The sequence below is a fragment of the Sorex fumeus genome, unplaced genomic scaffold, assembly GCF_029834395.1.
Source record: "Sorex fumeus unplaced genomic scaffold, SorFum_2.1 ptg000098l, whole genome shotgun sequence".
NCBI lineage: Eukaryota > Metazoa > Chordata > Mammalia > Eulipotyphla > Soricidae > Sorex > Sorex fumeus.
In genome coordinates, this window is record NW_026606155.1 from 87,025,752 (window position 1) to 87,045,802 (window position 20,051).

Genomic DNA, 20,051 nt, shown 5'->3' on the forward strand with positions numbered 1-20,051 from the left:
AAACATCACAGTCAGGAGGTGTGTGACCCCTACCAAGCATGTATATGATGGTCACTACAGTGATCCAAACAAACAAACAAAGAAAAGCAAACTCTGGCCGGACTATAATTACCAAAATCAAAGAAATGCAAATTCGTCATTATGGCTGAGCATGCAAGCTCAACGACCTTACAAGCTTCCCTTGGCAAGAACCACAGCTAAAAAGGTGAGTTCAATAGCCAGGTTTGTGAGTGACTCCTGGTCACTGCAACAAGAAAATGGAAAGGGGAAGAAATTTTTTTTAAAAGAACAGTAAAAGAATCGCTTTGTTTACTGAACTTAAAATATTAATTTCTTCAAGAAATACACACTATAAACTCCATGTACCCCTCATCCTCACCCCTCCTAATCGATAATTTATTGCTGTTCTTAGCAGTACAAACAAGAACTTTAACACTGCTGCAAAGTATTCAAAATATAAAAATTAAGAATTAGTTTACCATCTCTCTTGGAAGCATAAATAATAAGTACTTACTTAAATGTGGCCACTTTGTTAATAACATTCTCTAGGCCTGTTTCATTATTTTCCTGTGGAAACAATATTGCTTGTTATTTTTACGTTCATGCAATGACTTTTTTCTTCTTTACTATGAACTGAAATACTTTTTAAAAGTATTTCCAAAGTATTTTTCAAGCAATAACATCAATTTTCAAAGAAATTTAATTTCAAAATAATTACATCTAAAACCAATCAGCCATATTTTGAGGACTGACTGAATTCAGGGTCTCAAACATAAGGCCAGTGTTCTACCTCTGAGCCACATCCCTGGCCCTCAAGAATCAAATATTTTTAACCGAGGTACAACCTATATATATTTGCTTTTTCAAAAAAGAAACTAAGTTTACCTTCACATGAAGGTAGCGTGTCCATGCGCGTACACATACATAGCTTTACCAAGACTTCAAAGAAAAAGAGCCTCTCTTTATGTAGTATTACTGTCACTTAAGCTACATGCATATGTCGTATTAAGCCCTAAATACTTAACAAAATAAATGGGATCTACAGCAAAATACATGTACACATACATAAACACACACGTGCACACATACCAAAATATACTCTGGTTTCTACAAGTTCAATACATTATTTTTTCCTGACCAGCCTTAAGTTTTATAACTAATATGAACTAGTTCATTTATTTTATTTGTGAGTGTGAGAGAGTGTGTGTGTGTGTGTGTGTGTGTGTGTGTGTGGTGTCTGGATTGAACCAGGTCCTCAAACATAATATGAAATAATTAAAAACCAGAGTTAAGAACCTAATAATGATACTAGATTTGGTTTACAGATTTCTATAGACTTGAAAAATGAAATTTAGTTTCTCTTTATTTTAAATAAAAAGTGTGTTTAGGGGTATAGCAGCAAAAATCTGGGTATATACAAAAGCAATTTTTTGCAGTCTATGGTATGTCTATCACTAGTCATGTGTGAAATTATCTCGGGGAGCATTCATGTTTTAAAATTTTTGAATAGCCATCTGGGGAACAAAAAGTAACAAGATAGGAAACTAACACCCAAGAATAGTCAAGATAAGTACCAAGAGGTTTACTCCATGGCTTGGAGACCAGCCGCATACTCCAGGGGTAAAGGCAGCTCAGATAAAAAAGAGGGCACCAAATAAAGGATATTGGAAAGATCCGCCCAGGATGGGAGAAGCATGCTGAAAGTAGACTATAGACCGAACATGATTGCCACTCAATGCCTCTTTTGCAAACAACAGCACCCAAAAGGAGAGAGAGAACAAAAGGGAGTGCCCTGCAACAGAGGCAGGGTGGGATGGGGGGGGGGGGGGGGAGGGGAAGGAGGGGGAGGATACTGGGATTAGTGGTGGTGGAGAAAGGGCACTGCTGAAGGGATGAGTACTCAATCATTGTATAACTGAAACTCAAGCACAAAAATTTGTAAGTATACAACTGTACCTCATGGTGTTTCACTAATAAAAATTTAAAAAAATATTTTTTGAATAGCTTTATATTTTAGAGTTTATTAGAGAATAAACATAAAACATCTACTATTTCAAAGATAATACACTTAATTGCTAAGAAAAAATAAATTGATTTTAAATGTATTAATAATACAAAATTGGTACATTAGTATTTAAAACCTGTGAATGTGATAAATTTTCGCATTTTGAGAATCAGTTAAGAATAAAGCTAGAAAAAGGGACAAATAATTTTGGGTGAAAAATGATCAACAATCAAAACTTACTCCTATTCTACTTCTCTGGACATACATTTATTTTTCTAATTGTTCATAAATCTTTACGACTATTAATTTAATATTTGTGAATTGAAAAATAATCAAATATCATCTGCAAAGCCATACCAGTAGACCTCCAATCACACAGAATAGAGATATGAAAATTCACTCATTCTTGAAGGCATGGGATAGTATCGAATCTTTTGTTTTTGTTTTGGGCCACACCAGGCAATGCCAAGGGCTTACTACTGGCTCTGCACTCAAGAATCACTTCTGGTATTGTAAAGGGGTTTGGGGGGGGGGGGGGAGCGGGGACGGGATTGAATCTGGGCTGGCCTGCATGCATGGCAAGTGCCCTACTCACTGTTGTATCACTTTGGCCCCAGTTGCATCAGATCTTAAATAGACCACGCAGCAAGTTAAAGGGCTTCTATTTTCCTTCTTTTCTTCCCCTACAGTCAGATTTGTATCATAGCGCAATGTTCCTCTGGTCTTTCCCTAGTCATTCAACATTTCTTCTGTAAGCAGGCATTTTCCTAATACAATCTTAAAAATCATCTTCAAGCAGATGTCTTAATATCTGTTTCTCCTAAAAACTGATGTTAACATACCATGCAAATAAATCTAATATTTCAGGTAGCCCCTTTTTCCTTTGGAGAAAGTGAAAAAAAAGTCAAGGAATTTCTTTCTCTAAAATGTTATCTAAAAAATCTGAATCTTTTTTTGATAATTGAGTGCCATATGATTTTAACCTATGTAAATAAATTAAAATAATTTAACACAATATCGTTTACTGTCTATTCTCACAGAACTGTTTTCAACTCTGGCATTGAAAATATATTGCATTAAATTTTATTTTGCACTTGTATCTTATTGTGGTAATTATCATGTCTTCCCTATCATGAATAAAACTTGGAGCAATAGTACAGCAGGTAGGGAGTTTGCCTTACACGTAGCCCACCCAGGTTTAATCCCCAGCATTCCATATGGTACCCCAAGCACTACCAGGAGTAATTCCTGAGTGCAGAGCCAGCAGTAACCCCTGAGCATCACTGGGTGTGACTCCTCCCCCCCAAAAAAAACTTTCTAATATGTTTTAGTTTCCATAAAACAGGAAAAACGTACAAATGTAAAATTAGTAAGAGTGAAGAGAATTAAGAAAACTGAAGTGGAAAAATAGGCCTATAAAAGTAGAGTGTTCAGGGGCTGGAGCAGTAGCGCAGAGGGTAGGGTGTTTGCCTTGCACGAGGCCAGCCCGGGTTCGATTCCCAGCATCCCATCTGGTCCCCTGAGCACTGCCAGGGGCAATTCCTGAGTGCAGAGCCAGGAGTGATCCCTGTGCATTGCTGGGTGTGACCCAAAAAACAAAAAAACAAAAAAATCAAAAAAAAAAAGGTAGAGTGGTCACAAATGAATCTCAGAACCAATCAGCTCACTGCAGGGAGGGCTCCAGACCATGCACCAGGCTGATTTCACTGGTGCACCTCAGAAGGGAGTAGGCTTTCTCTCTTTCCACCACACCAGATGAACCCTGGCAGCAACAATCTCTGACACCCTAAGGGCGATCTTCACAGGCTCGTCCTGAGACCCCCAAGCAAGAGAATAAATCTGCTGAAAAACCCAGGTACACAGGACCATTGACCAGCCTCAAGGTGTTAGGATTAGGTTGTACCTTTCCATCTCCCCGCCTTTCTGGGGGTACTTGGCTATCATGCCCATGAACTGCTTTTGGGTGCTATTTAAGCACATTAATAGCCATCATCCAGAGACTCACAAATGAATCTCAGAACTGAGCAGCTCGCTGCAGGGATGGCTCCAGATCCCAATTATTTAAATTTGTGTATCTCATACTACTGCTTCCCCCCTCCCCCCCATTTTTGTTGAATCACTGTGAGACAGGCCCTTAAAGACATCTTACGCTATTCATAAACAAGCAATACAAAATAAATTATCTAGCACCTGCCCTGTGGGGCAGACTTGAGTGGAGGTTGGAAACTTGAAATAATCGTGGTGGGATTGGTGTTGAAATATTGAATGTAATCAATTATTGTGAGCAGCTTTATGAAAATAAAGTTTAAAAATAAAAAAAATGTTAGGTAAAAGAATGGGTATTGGAACACTGTGTGACTGAAACTCAATCATGTAACTATATCTCACTTCTTTAAAATTGTGATTCAGTTTTAAAAAGTACTAAGTGTTTTATCCTAAGAAAGGGAATTTGGTTTCATAACAGAAAGCAAATATTCTGAATATTTCCAAAATGCTTCCTAATGCAGAAAAGCCCAGAATTATACCATTAAAAAATAATAGCTGAGTTTTATATCTATAAAATTTGGTATGCAAATGTTCTAAAAATTCTGAAATAACCTCCAATAAAATAGAAAAATAATCCCTGTTAGAGGTGAATAAATTGGATAAAAAAAAAAACTGGACTTACATTCTCAGGTAAATTTTTGGCAATGGCACTGTGTGGCATGGGTTCAATGCAGAGTAAGTGAATAATTTCTCTCATTGTGACCTCTTCCTTGGTCACATTCCCCACTCCAGGTACATAACGTTCTCCTAATAGAAAAAGTCAAAATAAAAAGTAAAAAAATAATTTCTTTCTATCATGTGATGACTTGAGATCACAGGTAAACAAGACCCTTCAATTAGATTTATATGTAGCTTATTCAGTAAACAAGGTATATGGCATTGAATGAGCAGTAGTCATTACAGAACAATGGTTTTCATAAAAATTTATCTATTTCAACAAATTTATATCTACTTGTTGTTTAACAAAGATCAAAGTGAGAACTAAAACAAAATACTTTAAATTATCATATTAAATTATTTTCTTGAATTCTTTCTATAGTTTTATAATTTTTAAAATATAGTCACAGGTTTATCATAGTGCTAACATTTATAGTTTTGATGTATACTGTTACTACATCTTACCACTAAAGTGCCCAAGACCCTCCACCAATATCCTTGTGTTACCTCCAGTTCCCCTCTTCATTCTTTTCCACCTCCTCCAATCACCAGCCCACCCTTACTTGTCTTAGTTTTGTAATCAGCTACCATCATTCAATACTGTCAACTCTTGTTTTGCTTATGTATCAGTAAGTGAGATCATCTGTTATTTTTTTTAATGTAGGAGTACTGCTATTTATTCAGCCACTTTTTAGCTGATTGAATTGGGCACCTTCCTTTTCTTTTTTCATAATTTTATTTTTTCTTCTTATATTTGTTTATTGAATCACTGTGGGAAAAGTTACAATGCTTTCAGGTTTAAGTCTCGGTCATACAATGATCAAACACCTTTCCCTTCACCAGTACTCATTTTTCACCACCAAGAACCCCAATATACCCTCCCCCCACCCAACGCCTGTGAGGCAAATGATTTCTACTTAACTTTCTCTCTATTTTGATTACATTCATTATTTCAATGAAAGATGCACCATTATTGTTTAGAATTTCCCACCAACACTCAGAATTGCTGAAAAGGCATTGTGAAATAATTTGTTTTCTATAGTTGGTTATGAGAATCATATAATGTCGCGCTGCCACGATAGCGGCTGCGCAATTTTGGATTTCTGTGCATCTGGTGTTATGGCTGTGCCGAAGAGCCACTCGTGGGGGACAACCTGTGACCTCGGTAGGGCGTGAAGGACGAGCCACTACCGTCCCCCTTCCCATGAGACTGCAGTTGCCCCGTCACCGCCAGCTCATACCTGGCTTTCCTATAAGCTCTGAGGTGGCGGCCACCTTGCTGCTGGGCAGGAAAAAGGCGGAAGGGAGCAACACCCTTTCCCTCCCGGGGAGGCATGGTGCCGAAGTTTAACACATGGTCCATTCACTTTCTTGCTGCAAGCTGCTGGGCTCTGGACTAAGTCCTTTTGCCTCTGGAGCCATGGCCGTGCCGGAGAGCCGCTCATGGGGGACAACTTGTGACCTCGGTAGGGCGTGAAGGACGAGCCACTACCATCCCCCTTCCCATGAGACTGCAGTTGCCCCATCACCGCTAGCTCATACCTGGCTTTCCAATAAGCTCTGAGGCAAGTGGCCGCCTTGTATGTGGTCCGGATGCGTTTCTGCCAAAAGCTGCTGGGTTTTGAGATTTGTTTCTGAGTCTCTGGGATCATGGCCGTTAATCAGCTTGATCAGGAGCCAGAGAGGCCATTTGTAGGTGGCGACTCGGGGTCTTGTTGGGATGGGGAGGTAAGGGCCGGTTCCACCCCCATCTGGTGAGGCCCTGCGTGTCTCGTCACTGCAGGCCCAAACCTGACTGTCCAGTGGCTTCTGGAGGATGGCAGTCACCGGGCCACCATGGGGAACAGGCCAAGGCATGAAACCTACTCCCAGCTGGAGTGGCCCAGCACCAGTAACCTACTGGAGGAACAGGACACATTTCTGCCAAAAGCCTCTGGGTTCTGAGATTCATTTCTGAGCCTCTGGGATCATGGCCATTAAGCAGTTCGATCAAGAACCAGAGAGGCCTTGTCTCCAATTATATAGCTGAGCTGGAGTTGGTTTGTGGGTGTGTCTCCCACATACCTAACTTTTGGCTGTTTACTTTCTTGGTAAACTTTGTCCCAACTTTTTGGGGTTTGGCCAAATGCACAGCAGCAATTTTGGGGTATCTGAGAGTCTGATGGTGCCATCAGGCTGCTGATGCACTCGCCTCTGTTATTTTTTTTTAAATAGGTTGTGTAATTTTTTTTTTTTTTACTTTTTGGGTCACACCTGGAAATCATCTGGTATGTTTCCTTCTCATTCTGACTTATTTCTCATAACTTCAGTTTCATCCACAATGCAGTGAAATGCAAGATTTCTTCTTTTCTTATGGTTACATAAGTTTTCCATTATATAACTTCTTTATCCATTCATCTGTCATTAGACAGTTGGGTTGTTTCCATATTGCAAATCAAAATCACAATAGGATGATATATAAACCAGTGAGAATGGTTTTTATCAAAAAGATTGGAAATATGGGACAGGAATTGGGGTTTGGGATGGAAACATCCCAAATTTGGTGGTGGAAAGGTGTATTGGTGGTGGGAATATTAAGTGTAACCAAATATTGTGAACTGTCACTGTCACTGTCCTCCTGTTGTTCATCGATCTGCTCGAGCAGGAACCAGTGACGTCTCCATTGTGAGACTTGTTACTGTTTTTGGCATATCGAATACACCACCAGGAGCTTGCCAGGCTCTGCCGTGCGGGCGAGATACTCTAGGTAGCTTGCTGGGCTCTCTGAGAGGGACAGAGGAATCAAACCCGGGCCAAGCACGTGCAAGGCAAACGCCCTACCCACTGTGCTATTGCTCCAGCCTATTATGACCTAACTTATAAAATTAAAAATAAAAAAAGATTGAAAATAACCAGTGAAATTGGTGGGAATGTTACAACACTTTTTAAAGGATACTATTTATACTTTCAAAAAACAAAATAGTAATATTTATCAGATAAGTAGTCTCTAAAATATTTATTTTTCATTTCAATAAATTTACTGGTAGAAAAAAAAATAGCTACCTGAGTGGTCAACAGCCTTTATTCCTATTGCCTCAAGAAGTTTATTAATAGTTGGTCTTATATCAGCATTGGTTTTTATTTTTTAAAGTTTGTGAGCCATACCTGAGGATGCTCAGGTGTTACTTCTGGGTTTGTATTCAGAAATCAGTCCTTGCCAGGAGTGCTTGAGGGACCATATGGGATGCCAGGTATTGAACTTGGGTGAGCCATATGCAAGGCAAGAGCCTACCCACTGTACTATTCTCTAGTCCCAACAGCACTGGTTTTTTAGTATTGTAACATATGTACAGAGTTCTATGATAGGTACAAGAGGATTATTACAAACATAAGTCTATTATACTTAATAGATTTTCTTAATTCTACAAATAAGCCAAAGAATAACTTTTGTTCAATCATTTCCAACGGACTCTTCATATTTTTAAGCACTTTGTAATTTTCAAATTTTTAAAAAATTAGAAGTGGTATTTCCAGAAGGCATGAGGACCAGTAGTAGAGTGGCAGCTTTGCATCCACAAGTCATGTGTTCACCCACCCCTGCACTGGCCCTGGCTACAAGTGTTTCTCTAACAATTGCATTCCCTGGCAGTTTAGTGCTAGAAGGAACCTTAGAGATCATGTAGTTTTTCTTCACATTTTACAAATTAGAAACTTTTAACCCTAAGATATTTTTTCCATTAAAAAAAACCCAGAAATTATCTCTGTCTGTGTGTTTGTGTGTGTATGTGTGTGTGTAATATATGTGTGTGTGTTAACAGTATTAACTAGTATAACAGTATTAACTAGAAATCAAATCACACTGAAGAAAAAACACACTCTTGGGAATATATCCTAGTGGTCCAAAAACACAGCAAAAAAACCATGCGTACTCCTAATTTCACTGCAGCACTATTCACAAGAGCCAGAAAGCCAAAATCTGGAAATAACCCAAATGCCCAAGAAGAGATGAGTGGATAAGAAATTATGGTATATCTACACAATGAAATACTACACAGCTATAGGAAAAATGAAATCATGAAATTTGTTGTACATGGACGGACATGGAGTGCTGAGTGAAATGAGTCAGAAGGAGAAAACATATAATGATTGCTCTCATTTGTGGGATACAAATCAAAACAAAAAACATAGTAAATGAATAATATTCAAAAGCAGCATAAACAAGGGCCAAGAAGACTGGTCTATGGTAGGAAGTTTTGCCACAAAGGGGGAAGGGGAGACAGTTAGAGAAGGGACCACTATGACTATGATAGATAGAAATGATCGCTCTGGACAAAAACTGAGAACTAAAAGGAGGTAAAGTGATATGCATGATACTCTTTCAGTAAGAGTACTGCAAATCATAGTGCCTAAAAGGAAAATAAAAAGAGGGCGAGAAAGAAGAAAAGTGTCTGCCATAGAAGAACATTGGTGGCGGGAAATGTGCATTGCTGAAGGGAGGAATGTGTATTGTCTGACTGAAATTCAGTCATGAACAACTTTGTAATTGAATATTTCAAGGTGTACAATAAAAATAAAGAAAATAATAAATTTTGGGCAAATGAAATAATAGCAAAATAATCACAGCAATAAATAAAAAAGCAAAAACATAGAATAATATTCAATCATATCATATTGTAAGAATAAACACAAACATTCCCCTCAGGTTTTTGCAATTTAATAAAGCAAATCATGGACTTAACAATCTTTAATCTTTATACAGTTAAGCTTTTCCATTTTTTTTCTCTCCTGGAAAACTCTGAACTGAAAGAGTAAGCATTTGGAAATTTTACTTATTTATTCATTTATTGTTTAAGCCACTCCCAGTGCCAGGGACTTGTGCCAGGGACTATTCCTGGCTTGGATCTTTAGATCCCCTACAAGGAAAGCATGTGGTCCAGTCAGTTATACCATTTCTCTATCCCAGCACTTGGAAATTTTAAATCTTATTTAACTATGAAGGTTTACCGCACTTCCTGGTGAGACAAGCAGCTGGTCCAGCAACTAACCTTCTGATAAACAACATGTAAAATAAATTCATATTTTCAGATTCGCCTAGTGGCTAGAATCCTTAACATGAATTATTAATACACAGCATAAAGTAAGACCTTATGTAGTGCCAGAGATTAAACCTAGGTTAACTGTATGCTCAGCAAGTGCACTATCCACTGTACTATCTCTCTGGCTCTTATACATAGCATTTTTAAAGCTGCATTTTTGGTTATTATTGCTGTTACGGTGGGGACCATTTACCTACTGGAGTGTGGGGCCTGAAGCTACTTCAGTGGTGTTGCAAAGGTCATGCAACGCAGAGTATCAGATCCTTGCATCCAGGGCCCAAACCTAGCAGGGCTTGGAGGTCCTTGTAGTGCCAAGGGACCAACCTGGTGGCCCTACCAGTGAATCATATCTCTAGGCCTAGCTGTGCTTTTCAATTATTTTTCCCTTCTGTTTATTATTTTGGAGTCATACCCTGCATAGTGGACCATGTAGTACCAGGAAAAAAAATCAGGGCTCCCATAAGGAAAGGATGAACTCCAGTCCTTTGAGTCATCTCCCCAAGCCAGATGTACTTTAAAAGGTGAATTTTTAAACATATTAATCACATTAGTCACATATACACCTTTGGTTCTGCTAAATTCAGGAGGAGAGTAAGTGATAAATTATAGTTCTTATTAATATTATCTCTTAAACAGATAAGCCATATTTTTTTTCTTACCCACAATATAGATGAGGACTTGAAGCATTTCTTCTATTAATGTATTATACTGCTTAATCAAGTCCTGCAGAAATAAAAATATGTACTTAATAAGAGCCCATACTTAAAAAACAAGCATTTCTGAATCATACTTTTATCCCAACCAGTCCAGTTTCCTTTATATGATATCAACAGGGACCAAGAGGGAAATAATTCCTTTTTTTGATATCAGATTCAATAAGGTTCAAAATGCCTGGCACATACTAGGTACTCAATAACAAACTGTTAACAATAATAATAATTTTCTATGGAATTAATAGCAATGTTTATAAGCAATATTATATTACTTACTTGGTCTTTCGTAGGTATGGTCTTATTAAAAGCATCAGCAAGTTCATATCTCTGAAGTATCAGTAACAAAAACTTGTTTGGATCCATTAAAGATGCACCAATCTGCAAAAGAAATCCAGTATCACAATTTTCATGTACAAAATGAAGAAACATTTTGTTTATAACATAACCAGTAGGATAGTCAGAAAAGTTATTAAGTGAAATTATGTAAGACAGTGTAAACTGCCCTTCCATTTCTAAAATATCCTATAAAATTTTAACAAAACAATTTTGTCATTATTATTTGGATCCTTTCTTCTTTTTTATTTATTTTTTATTGAATCACTGTGAGACAGACCCTTACAAAGCTGTTCATGATTGGATTTCAGTCATACAGTATTCCAAAACCCATCCCTCCACCAGTGTACATTTCCAGGCAACAGTGTTCCCAGGTTTCCGCCCATCACCCTTAACCCCTCCACTATGGAAGGTGCTTTGCTCCTCTCCCCCTTCCTCCTCCCCTTCTCCCTCTCCCTCCCCTTTTGGGCATTGTTAGTTTGCAATACTGATACTGAAAGTTATCAAGAATATCCCTTTACCTACTTTTAACCCTTAGATCTTGTCCAGCATGATTATTCCCAGCTATTATTGTCATACTGGTCTCTTCTCTATCTTACCTACCCTCAGCCTCAACACTAAAAATAACGTATGTTCCTATCATAAGGAACCTCTGAAGGAAGAATGAGACATAAGCATCAGAAGTTACTTTAAAGATACCTGAAGCATGATGATATCTTTATCATACATTTCTTCTCGACACTTAACATCCTGGTAATAAAACACCTAAAATATAGAATGAAAAACAGATGATAAATTATTTTATTTTAAACAAAATTTTCAATAAAAATAATTCTTAAAACTTTCTCTTAGAAATTCCAAGAATTGGATCAGAGCAATAGTACAGTGGTAGGGTGTTTGCCTTGCACGTGACCAACCCGAGTTCAAACCTAGGCATCTCATATGGTCCCCCAACCACCACAGGAGTGATTCCTAAGTATAAAGCCAGGAGTAATTCCTGACCATAGCCAGGTGTGGCCCAAGCTCTCCTCCCTCACCCCTCCAAAAAGAAAAAAAGAAATTCCAAGAGCTCCTTAGTGGCAAAAAGTAAGTTGCTTTTCTACAAATCAATAGGGATGTTATATTTAAAAGAAATATGCTGGAGCTAGAGCAGTGGGGTTTTTTGTCTTGTACAGATAATCCAGGTTCCCCGTTATCCTATATGGTCCCTCAAGGCCATGAGGAGTGATCTTTAAGTACAGGGCCAGGAGTAAGCCCTAAGTACTGCTGTATGTGACCCCCAAACAAAAATAAACCAAAACACAAAAGAAATATGACATGAAAACATTTTGGAGTTATTGATGCATGCTGTATACATGTGTGTGATTTTAGAGATATAAGAAATTTTAAAGTTTAAATGTATTACTCTAAACATACGTAATAAAGGAACTGCACCTAAGTTTAAAACATTGATTAAATAAAAGTAAATCAATTATTGTAGATTCTACAGTCAAACATATCACCATTTATCTCCCAAGTGGTATCCATACAAGTTTTTTTTCCAACCTTTAGAAAATCAGCTCTCCTTATCTGCTCTAAAGCAGAAGGGAAGTTATATGATGGCTTTTTAATTTATGAGTGGGAAGACTATAGGTCCACAAATAAGGTTATCTTCAAACATGTTAACGAACAGGTTTATGATAGTACTTTATATTTTTTTATTCAATAGTATAAAAGAAGATGTGTATATACTTCCTAGACCCTTCTTTTCTGAAATTATACAAGAAAACAGACAACTACTCATTGAGGGACACAAGGTAACTGATATAAAAGAAAAAAAAGTCAGATTGAGAATACAATCACAAATATGAATTACTGGGCCTTGCCATACCTGGCTAATGAGAGAGAGTCCATTTCTCCGCCACATCTCAGCAACAACTTGAGCAACTAATACTAAACAACGCAAAGGGTATTCCACTAGTACCTCTACTTGGAAGTCCTCCTGAAACAGAGTAAAGTCAATTTTATTATTTCTCAGAGGGCTTGAATGTGTCTCAAAGTTATGGCACTATATATACTCAGTTTCCTAATCTTTAAAACGGAAAGCCTTGAACTAGCTGTTATTAAGATTCCAATGTGCTACATAAGATGTAAACAGAGAATTATTTAGGCAGTGTTCAAAATATCACTTTTAGCCCCATTCATCAACCAAGAGATGTCTAGAAATGGAACCTATGCAAATAAACACTTAATAGCGTCACTTACAAAAGGTACAAATTCATGCAACCTCGAAACTGCACCCAGCCTGCTTAAACGTACATGAAGTCCTAAAGGTTAAAAAAAGAAAGAAGAACGAGAAAGCCATTAAAACCAGTCATTCTGCCTCCCAGGTAACTCATTAAGTTTCAAAATCTTTTGACTTGAATATACACTTAATAAGTATAGAAAAGACATCCTAAAATATAGACTACTTTTATTTTTCTTTTCCTTCCTTTTGGTTTTTGGGCTACACCCAGCACTGGGCTTATTTCTGTTTATGTACCCAGGATCACTCCTAGCAATGTGCAGGGAACCAAATGCAGTGCAAGGACTGAACCATGGTTGGCTATATGCATATTATTCAGTTTTTTAAAAGATGGTGCCAGAGTGATAGTACAGCAGGAAGAGCACTTGCCGTGCATGCAACCAACGAAGGTTCAATACCTGGCATCCCATATGGTACCCCATGCTCTCCAGCAGTGATCCCTGAATGCTAAGCCAGTAGTAATCCCTTGAATCACTGGGTATGGCCAAAATAAAAAGAAAGAAACTGACATAGGCTGTAACATAGACGAGCACTGAGAGTACTGAGTGAATTAAGCCAATTATAACAGTTATAAAAAGATAAGTGTATGATTTCCTTTTTTGTTGTTATACTTTGAGGCCAGAGTTGACAGTGCTTAGGGCTTGTTTCTGATGTTGTGCTCAAGGATTGATCTGGCAGTTTTTGATGAACCAGCTGTGGTGCCAAAATTGAATCTGGGTTGGCCGTGTGCCAAGGGAAGTACATTAACCACTGTATATCTCACCAGCCCCTATGAGTTCACTTTTATAAAATGCCTAGAGTAGTTACAGTCATTGAGAGAGGGGTTGGAGCAATAGCACAGCGGGTAAGGCGTTTGCCTTGTACGCGGACGACCCGGGTTCAATTCCCAACATTCCATATGGTCCCCTGAGCTACTGCTAGGAGTAATTCCTGAGTGCAGAGCCAGGAGTAACCCCTGTGCCATCGCCAGGTGTGACCCAAAAAGCCAAAAAATAAATAAATAAATAATAAAAAATAAAGTGATTGAGAGAGAGAAAATAAAAGAAAAAAATGGTTGCTGGGAAAATCAGGGAGGGAAAATTATATTGAATGAGTATAGCATTTTAGTTTGGGAAAATGAAAAGTATTCTGTAGATGGATGTTGGTGATTGTTTTTGTATAGGACCTAATGTTAGTGACCTACACACTTAAAATGCTCTTATTTTACCACAATAAAAAGTGAAATATAAGACCAAAGAATAGCTTAAAGAGCTGGAGCCCATGCTCTGGATGCAGGAGGCTGAGATTTGATCCCTGGCATTGCCTGGTCCTCTGAGCACTGCACCAGAAGTTTCCCATGAGTACTACCTGATGTAACCCTACTTTTTTAAATTACATAACTACATGCTACCTAATATTATGAACTAAATATTACTTCAATAAGATCTATAATTTCTTTTGTTTAGTGATAAAAATAAACAGTGACATAACTTACCTGTAAAATTAGGCAGAGAAGAATATTAAAAAACAGTAAGATTTTAAAACTTTATCTAAATATGGGAAGATGATAAGCTAGTCCTTACACTCATACTAGATGATGTATTAGTTGTCCCAGATTAACAAGAAGCCTATGTAAACAAGCAATCTTAGAGATGTTTTGACAATAGCTTTAAAGGACAGTAACATTGACAGAACAGAATTACAGTACCCAATATTGGTATGTCAGTACATACTGAGCATAGAATAAAAACAGAAATGTCTACAATCTGAATAGATAGAAAACTGGAACATACAAAAAAAAAAACACAAAAAAACCCAAAAAACACTCACCTGCAAGAGTCCTAGAAAGTGGTAGATGTATGCTTACAAGATCCTCAGATACTCTGTAGGACTTAGTTTCTAAAGTATGACCACATAATTGTACAATTGTCTTATTACTAGATGCAAAATGTGAACTGCATCTCATCACAGCCTTATGACATTCTTTATAAGCCACTAGTAAGAGTTCTTCCTAAAAGGAAAATATAAAAGTAAAGAGACTGACAAGTTATTTGCTTTACCACAACGTTCAATTAATGCTTACTAAACATGAGAGTATGAGCACAAAATTGTTCTATGTATTACTAGAGTGGGCTGGAGCGATAACACACTGGGTAGGGCATTTGCCTTGCACGCAGCCGACCTGGCAGACCTCGGTTTGATTCCTTTGCCCCTCTCGGAGAGCTTGCCGGCAAGCTGCCAAGAGTATCTTGCCCGCTCGGCAAAGCCTGGAAAGCTACCCATGACATATTTGATATGCCAAACACAGTAACAACAAGTCTCACAATGGAGAAGTTACTGCGACCAGTGGAGCAAATCAATGAACAATGGGAGGACAGTGCTATTACTAGAGTTACTTCCAAAGAATCTGTAAACCAACAGGAAATGTCAAAAGACACAGACCCTCCCTAACCACATTGTAAAATGATACAAAGTAACTGCCTAACTAAAGTAAAAAAAAAAAACCATAGAGAAGCCAGGGCAGGTGGCTCAAAAAGCTGGAACACATGCTTTGCATGGAGGAATTCTAAGTTTGATTCCCAGTACTGTATGTCTGCTTGAGAACTATCAGGAATAGCCCATGAATGCCAAGCTGGAAGTAGTTCCTAAGTTAAGGTTGGGTGTACCACCAAATATCACATTTTGTGTTAGTGGGAAATGTACACTGATGAAGGGATGGATGTTGGGGAACATGACTGAAATCCAATCATGAACAGCTTTGCAACTGTGTGTCTGTGATTCAATTAAAAACATAAAAATTTTAAAAAACAAAAAATAAAATATCAGGTTGTAAAAGCAATTCAACAATTCAGGATAGCAAGAAATTAGAGATGTTCTAAAATAAGATGGGGAATGTGGAGACTGGAGATAGAGTCTGCCTGCAGGAGGGCTGGGTTCAATTGCTCTCTAGCACCTCATGGTCTCCTAAGGACTTTCAGGATTAACCCTCAAGCACTGGTAGCCAGGAGCAGCTGCTCAACACTGCCAAATGTGCTTCCACACCTTAAAAGGAATATGCAGAATTTAAATATGGGGAAAAGATGAGAAGTTGATACTGTCAGCAGAGATACAGAATAAACAAGACAAAAAATAATGAAAAACACTTTTTTTTAGATAGTCGAAAGGAACTAAAACTAGATAAATGAAAGGAATAAACCCAGATGGACTTGTTATCAAAATATAAATACAGTGATTGCATATGAAGTATAATAATGCAGACAACATATTAGATCAAGAATAACTAATGAAGGGACTGGAGAGATAGTACAGTGGGCAGAATACTGTCTTGCACAAGATCCACCTGAGTTCAATCCCCAGCAACTCATATGGCTGCCCAACCCCTAACAGGAGTAATTCTTGAGTACAAAGCCAGGAGTAAGCCCTGAGCACTGGTGGGTATGGCTCCAAACTTAAAAATGAAAAAAATAAATAAAATAACTAACAGGTATCACTCTTCAGATTGGAAAGAATATTAGGAAACAAGAAAACTGATAGGAATAAAGCAACAAATTCTAAATGTAAGTTGATATAGGTCTCAATTAGGGTGAAAGAAATCAGGGTATAAAAGAGTAGGGCATTTGTCTAGCACAAGGTCAAACTGGTTTTAATCCCTGGTGTCCCATATGGCTCCCCGAGAAATGCTGAGAATAATTCTTGAGTGGATAGCCAGGAGCAAGTCCTGAGCATTGCCTCCCCACAAGGGGGAAAAAAAAATGAATCCTGGGCTTAGGGGATGTCTCAGTGGCAAAAGGCACACCTAACCTACAAATGTGAGACCATGATTTCAATCCCTTGTGCCATCTATATGCACTAAGCATGTCCTGGTATTTCTGTGTGGAAGCCTGGATGCTGCAACATAATGTATAATCTTTGGTAAACCAAAGCTAGGTATGGGTGAGCATAATTAAAATGTGCAACTTGGGGCTGGAGCAATAGCACAGCAGGTAGGGCGCCTGCCTTGCATGCAGCCAACATGGCTGACCCGAGTTCGATTCCCAGCATCCCATATGGTCCCCTGAGCACCGCCAGGAGAAATTCCTGAGTGCATGAGTCAGGAGTAACCCTTGAGCATCGCCAGGTGTGACCCACAGAAGGAAAAAAAAAATTAAAATGTGCAACTCCTGATGAGCACTATGACTAAAGATGTCAAGCACCAAGGCCAGGGGTGCAATCTTCAGCAAGCACATATCTGAGAACCACATTGCACTATAATTAGAATGTTTGATCCCCAGCAAAGCACCACAGTCAAGTATGTGGATGCTGCAACAAAGCATGTGTGACCCCTATTGTCACAAAATAACAGGGAAGAAAAGCAGATAAGAATAAACCCAAGGTACTCTAGTGGAGGGTGTGATGCTGGAATGCTATAGCATGAAATTCTATCATTAACAGTACTATAATCACAGTGTTTCAAATAAAATAATGAAACAAAAACTAAAAACAAAATGTCCTTTAAGTAAGGGGAAAAAGCAATGAAAATTAAGTTAAGATCATAATATAAATTTAGAATAAGGAAAATTTAAATTTAGATAACTATAAAGGTTACTATTTAAGATGTAATTTATTAATTTTATCTTAAGAGATAAAACCATAAAATGAAATAAGTTATAGAAATATTTCTCTTAGAAATTAGTTTTGGGGGCTCTGGAGATATAGCATAGCAGGTTTGGCACTTGCCTTGCATGCAGCCAACCCAGGTACCACAGATGGCCTCAGAAGGTGTGGCAGGTATCAGGATGAACCACACCTGAATTTCACTGCCACCAATTATGTGTGTACCCTCAAAAGGAAGAGGGGAGCCAAAAAGATATGCTGTGGCTAGCTGCTGGATAAAATTCTGTCTCTAATGGTCTATAAAATGATTGTGCAATATTGAAATCTATTCTGTCTGTGGGTGTGGTCATCACTCTGACCCTGTGACCTGTCACTGGTAGTAAGACAAGGGAAAAGAAAAGGAGTTACAAAATACAGTTCACAAAGATATCAAAGTCCTAAGTAAAGTCCTAAGTGATTAGACATGTATGAATGAAAGTGGGAAAACAAAGGAGACGAATAAGGAAGTAAACTCAGAAAATAATACAGGCTAAGAAAAAGAGCCCAGGTAGAAACATTAGGAAAAAAAGACCAAGATTGAAGATAGAAAAATTTAATCAATGAATAGACTAGGGTGAGAAGTATAATGAAATTGGAGATGGTAAAATAATTTAATTTAGATAATGGCAAGTTCCTCAGACTAGAAATAAATGAGTGCTATCTTCCCCAAAGGGAATCTGGGAGAGAACAGTGTATTTAAAGAGGGATGTGTGGAGAAAAGCAGTTCTGAGCATCTGCCCTCCCCTCTTTACTCCTCACGCTGCACTGCTCTCGTCCCAAACCCAGTTTCCGTAGGGGCGTGGCCTCTTCACAAGCGGGCGTGGCTTCTGTAGAAGTGGGCGTGGCCAATTTTCGGAGGTGGCCGCTTACGTGGCCGCAGGTAGTTTAGCCATACTAAGGAACCTAGTACCCAAGGAATCTAGTCCCCAACCTACATAGCAATATGAAGAAACAACTCAAATCCCCACCACAAGGGGAGGACAACGAAAACCATCTAGAAGACTCTGTCGATACTGCTCACCTAAGGGACCTCTCTGACATAGAATTCAGATACAAAGTCATGAAGAAGTTCAATCAACTCAACGAAACAGTCAGACAGACATCCAGTAACATGACAGAAAAAATCGACAAATTACGCGAAGAAATGAGAGCAGAAATGTCACGATTAAAAGATTCCGTAGATGAAATGAAAAACTCAGTCTCTTCTCTTAACAATAGAATGACCGCAGCTGAAGAGAAAATCAGTCAGCTGGAAGATCAGCTGCACCAAGCCAACAGGCAACAACAAACAGTGGCAAGGGACCTCAAAATAGCTCTACAGAGAATCAGAATCCTAGGAGATGATTCCAAGAGGAACAACATCAGAATCATTGGACTACCAGAAGCTCAGGGAAACAATCCCAACGAAAAAAACACAGTCAAACCATTGTTGAAAAATTCCCAAAGCTCCACAATGCAGACATTCAGGTTCAAGGAGCCCGAAGGGTGCCAGCTAAAAGAGACCCTGACAAAAACACTCCAAGACATATCATAGTAAGAATGATCGATGCTGCCGATAGAGATACAATACTGCAAGCAGCAAGGGCAAAAAAGAAAATCACATACAAAGGAGCAACCTTTAGATTCACAGCAGATCTATCAGAAGAAACCCTCCAAGCCCGAAGGCAGTGGCGAGATATAGTGAAAAAACCACTGAAATGAATGCTTCGCCAAGAATACTCTATCTGGCTAAACTCTCACTCAAAATCGAAGGAATGGTACACTATTTTCTAGACAAACAGCAGCTCTGGAACTTTATAGACTCAAAATCAAACCTAAAACAAGGGCTAAAGGGGTTACTATAAGACAAGACAAACCCTACAACCACAACACACCCTCACAGAAAGATGACACAAAACCCCATAACAATAATGGTCAACATCAATGGTCTAAATTCACCAATTAAGAGACACAGAGTGGCAAAATGGATTAAGAGACAGAACCCAACATTCTGCTGCCTACAAGAAACTCATTTCAACAGTCAGAGCAAACACAGACTCAAAGTCAAAGGATGGAAAACAATCCTGCAAGCAAACAGCTCCCTCAGAAAAGCTGGGGTGGTCATACTAGTATCCAACAGCATTAATTTCGCATTGAAAAAGATTAAAAGGGACAGCAAAGGCTATTTTCTCTTCATAAAGGGGTACGTACAACAGGAAGAAATCACACTCTTAAATGTATACGCACCTAATGAGGGAACAGCTAAATATTTAAAACAACTGCTAACAGATTTTAGGAGGACATTGCTAGCATGTGAGATCATCACACTCAGCTCCTGGGAGAGAACA

General features: G+C 38.4%; 1 protein-coding gene across 1 annotated transcript in view; it reads right to left on the minus strand.

Moving 5' to 3' along the window:
• Positions 1-20,051, minus strand: part of UBR1 (ubiquitin protein ligase E3 component n-recognin 1) — a 160,881-nt gene that overhangs the window by 70,911 nt on the left and 69,919 nt on the right. Inside the window, exons 15-22 of the mRNA XM_056133371.1 lie at positions 14,923-15,103; positions 13,074-13,135; positions 12,700-12,810; positions 11,529-11,594; positions 10,773-10,874; positions 10,443-10,506; positions 4,674-4,798; positions 515-567 (exon numbers count right to left, since the gene is read on the minus strand). Coding sequence (XP_055989346.1) covers positions 515-567; positions 4,674-4,798; positions 10,443-10,506; positions 10,773-10,874; positions 11,529-11,594; positions 12,700-12,810; positions 13,074-13,135; positions 14,923-15,103 — 764 coding nt within the window. The remainder of the gene's footprint in view (positions 1-514; positions 568-4,673; positions 4,799-10,442; positions 10,507-10,772; positions 10,875-11,528; positions 11,595-12,699; positions 12,811-13,073; positions 13,136-14,922; positions 15,104-20,051) is intronic.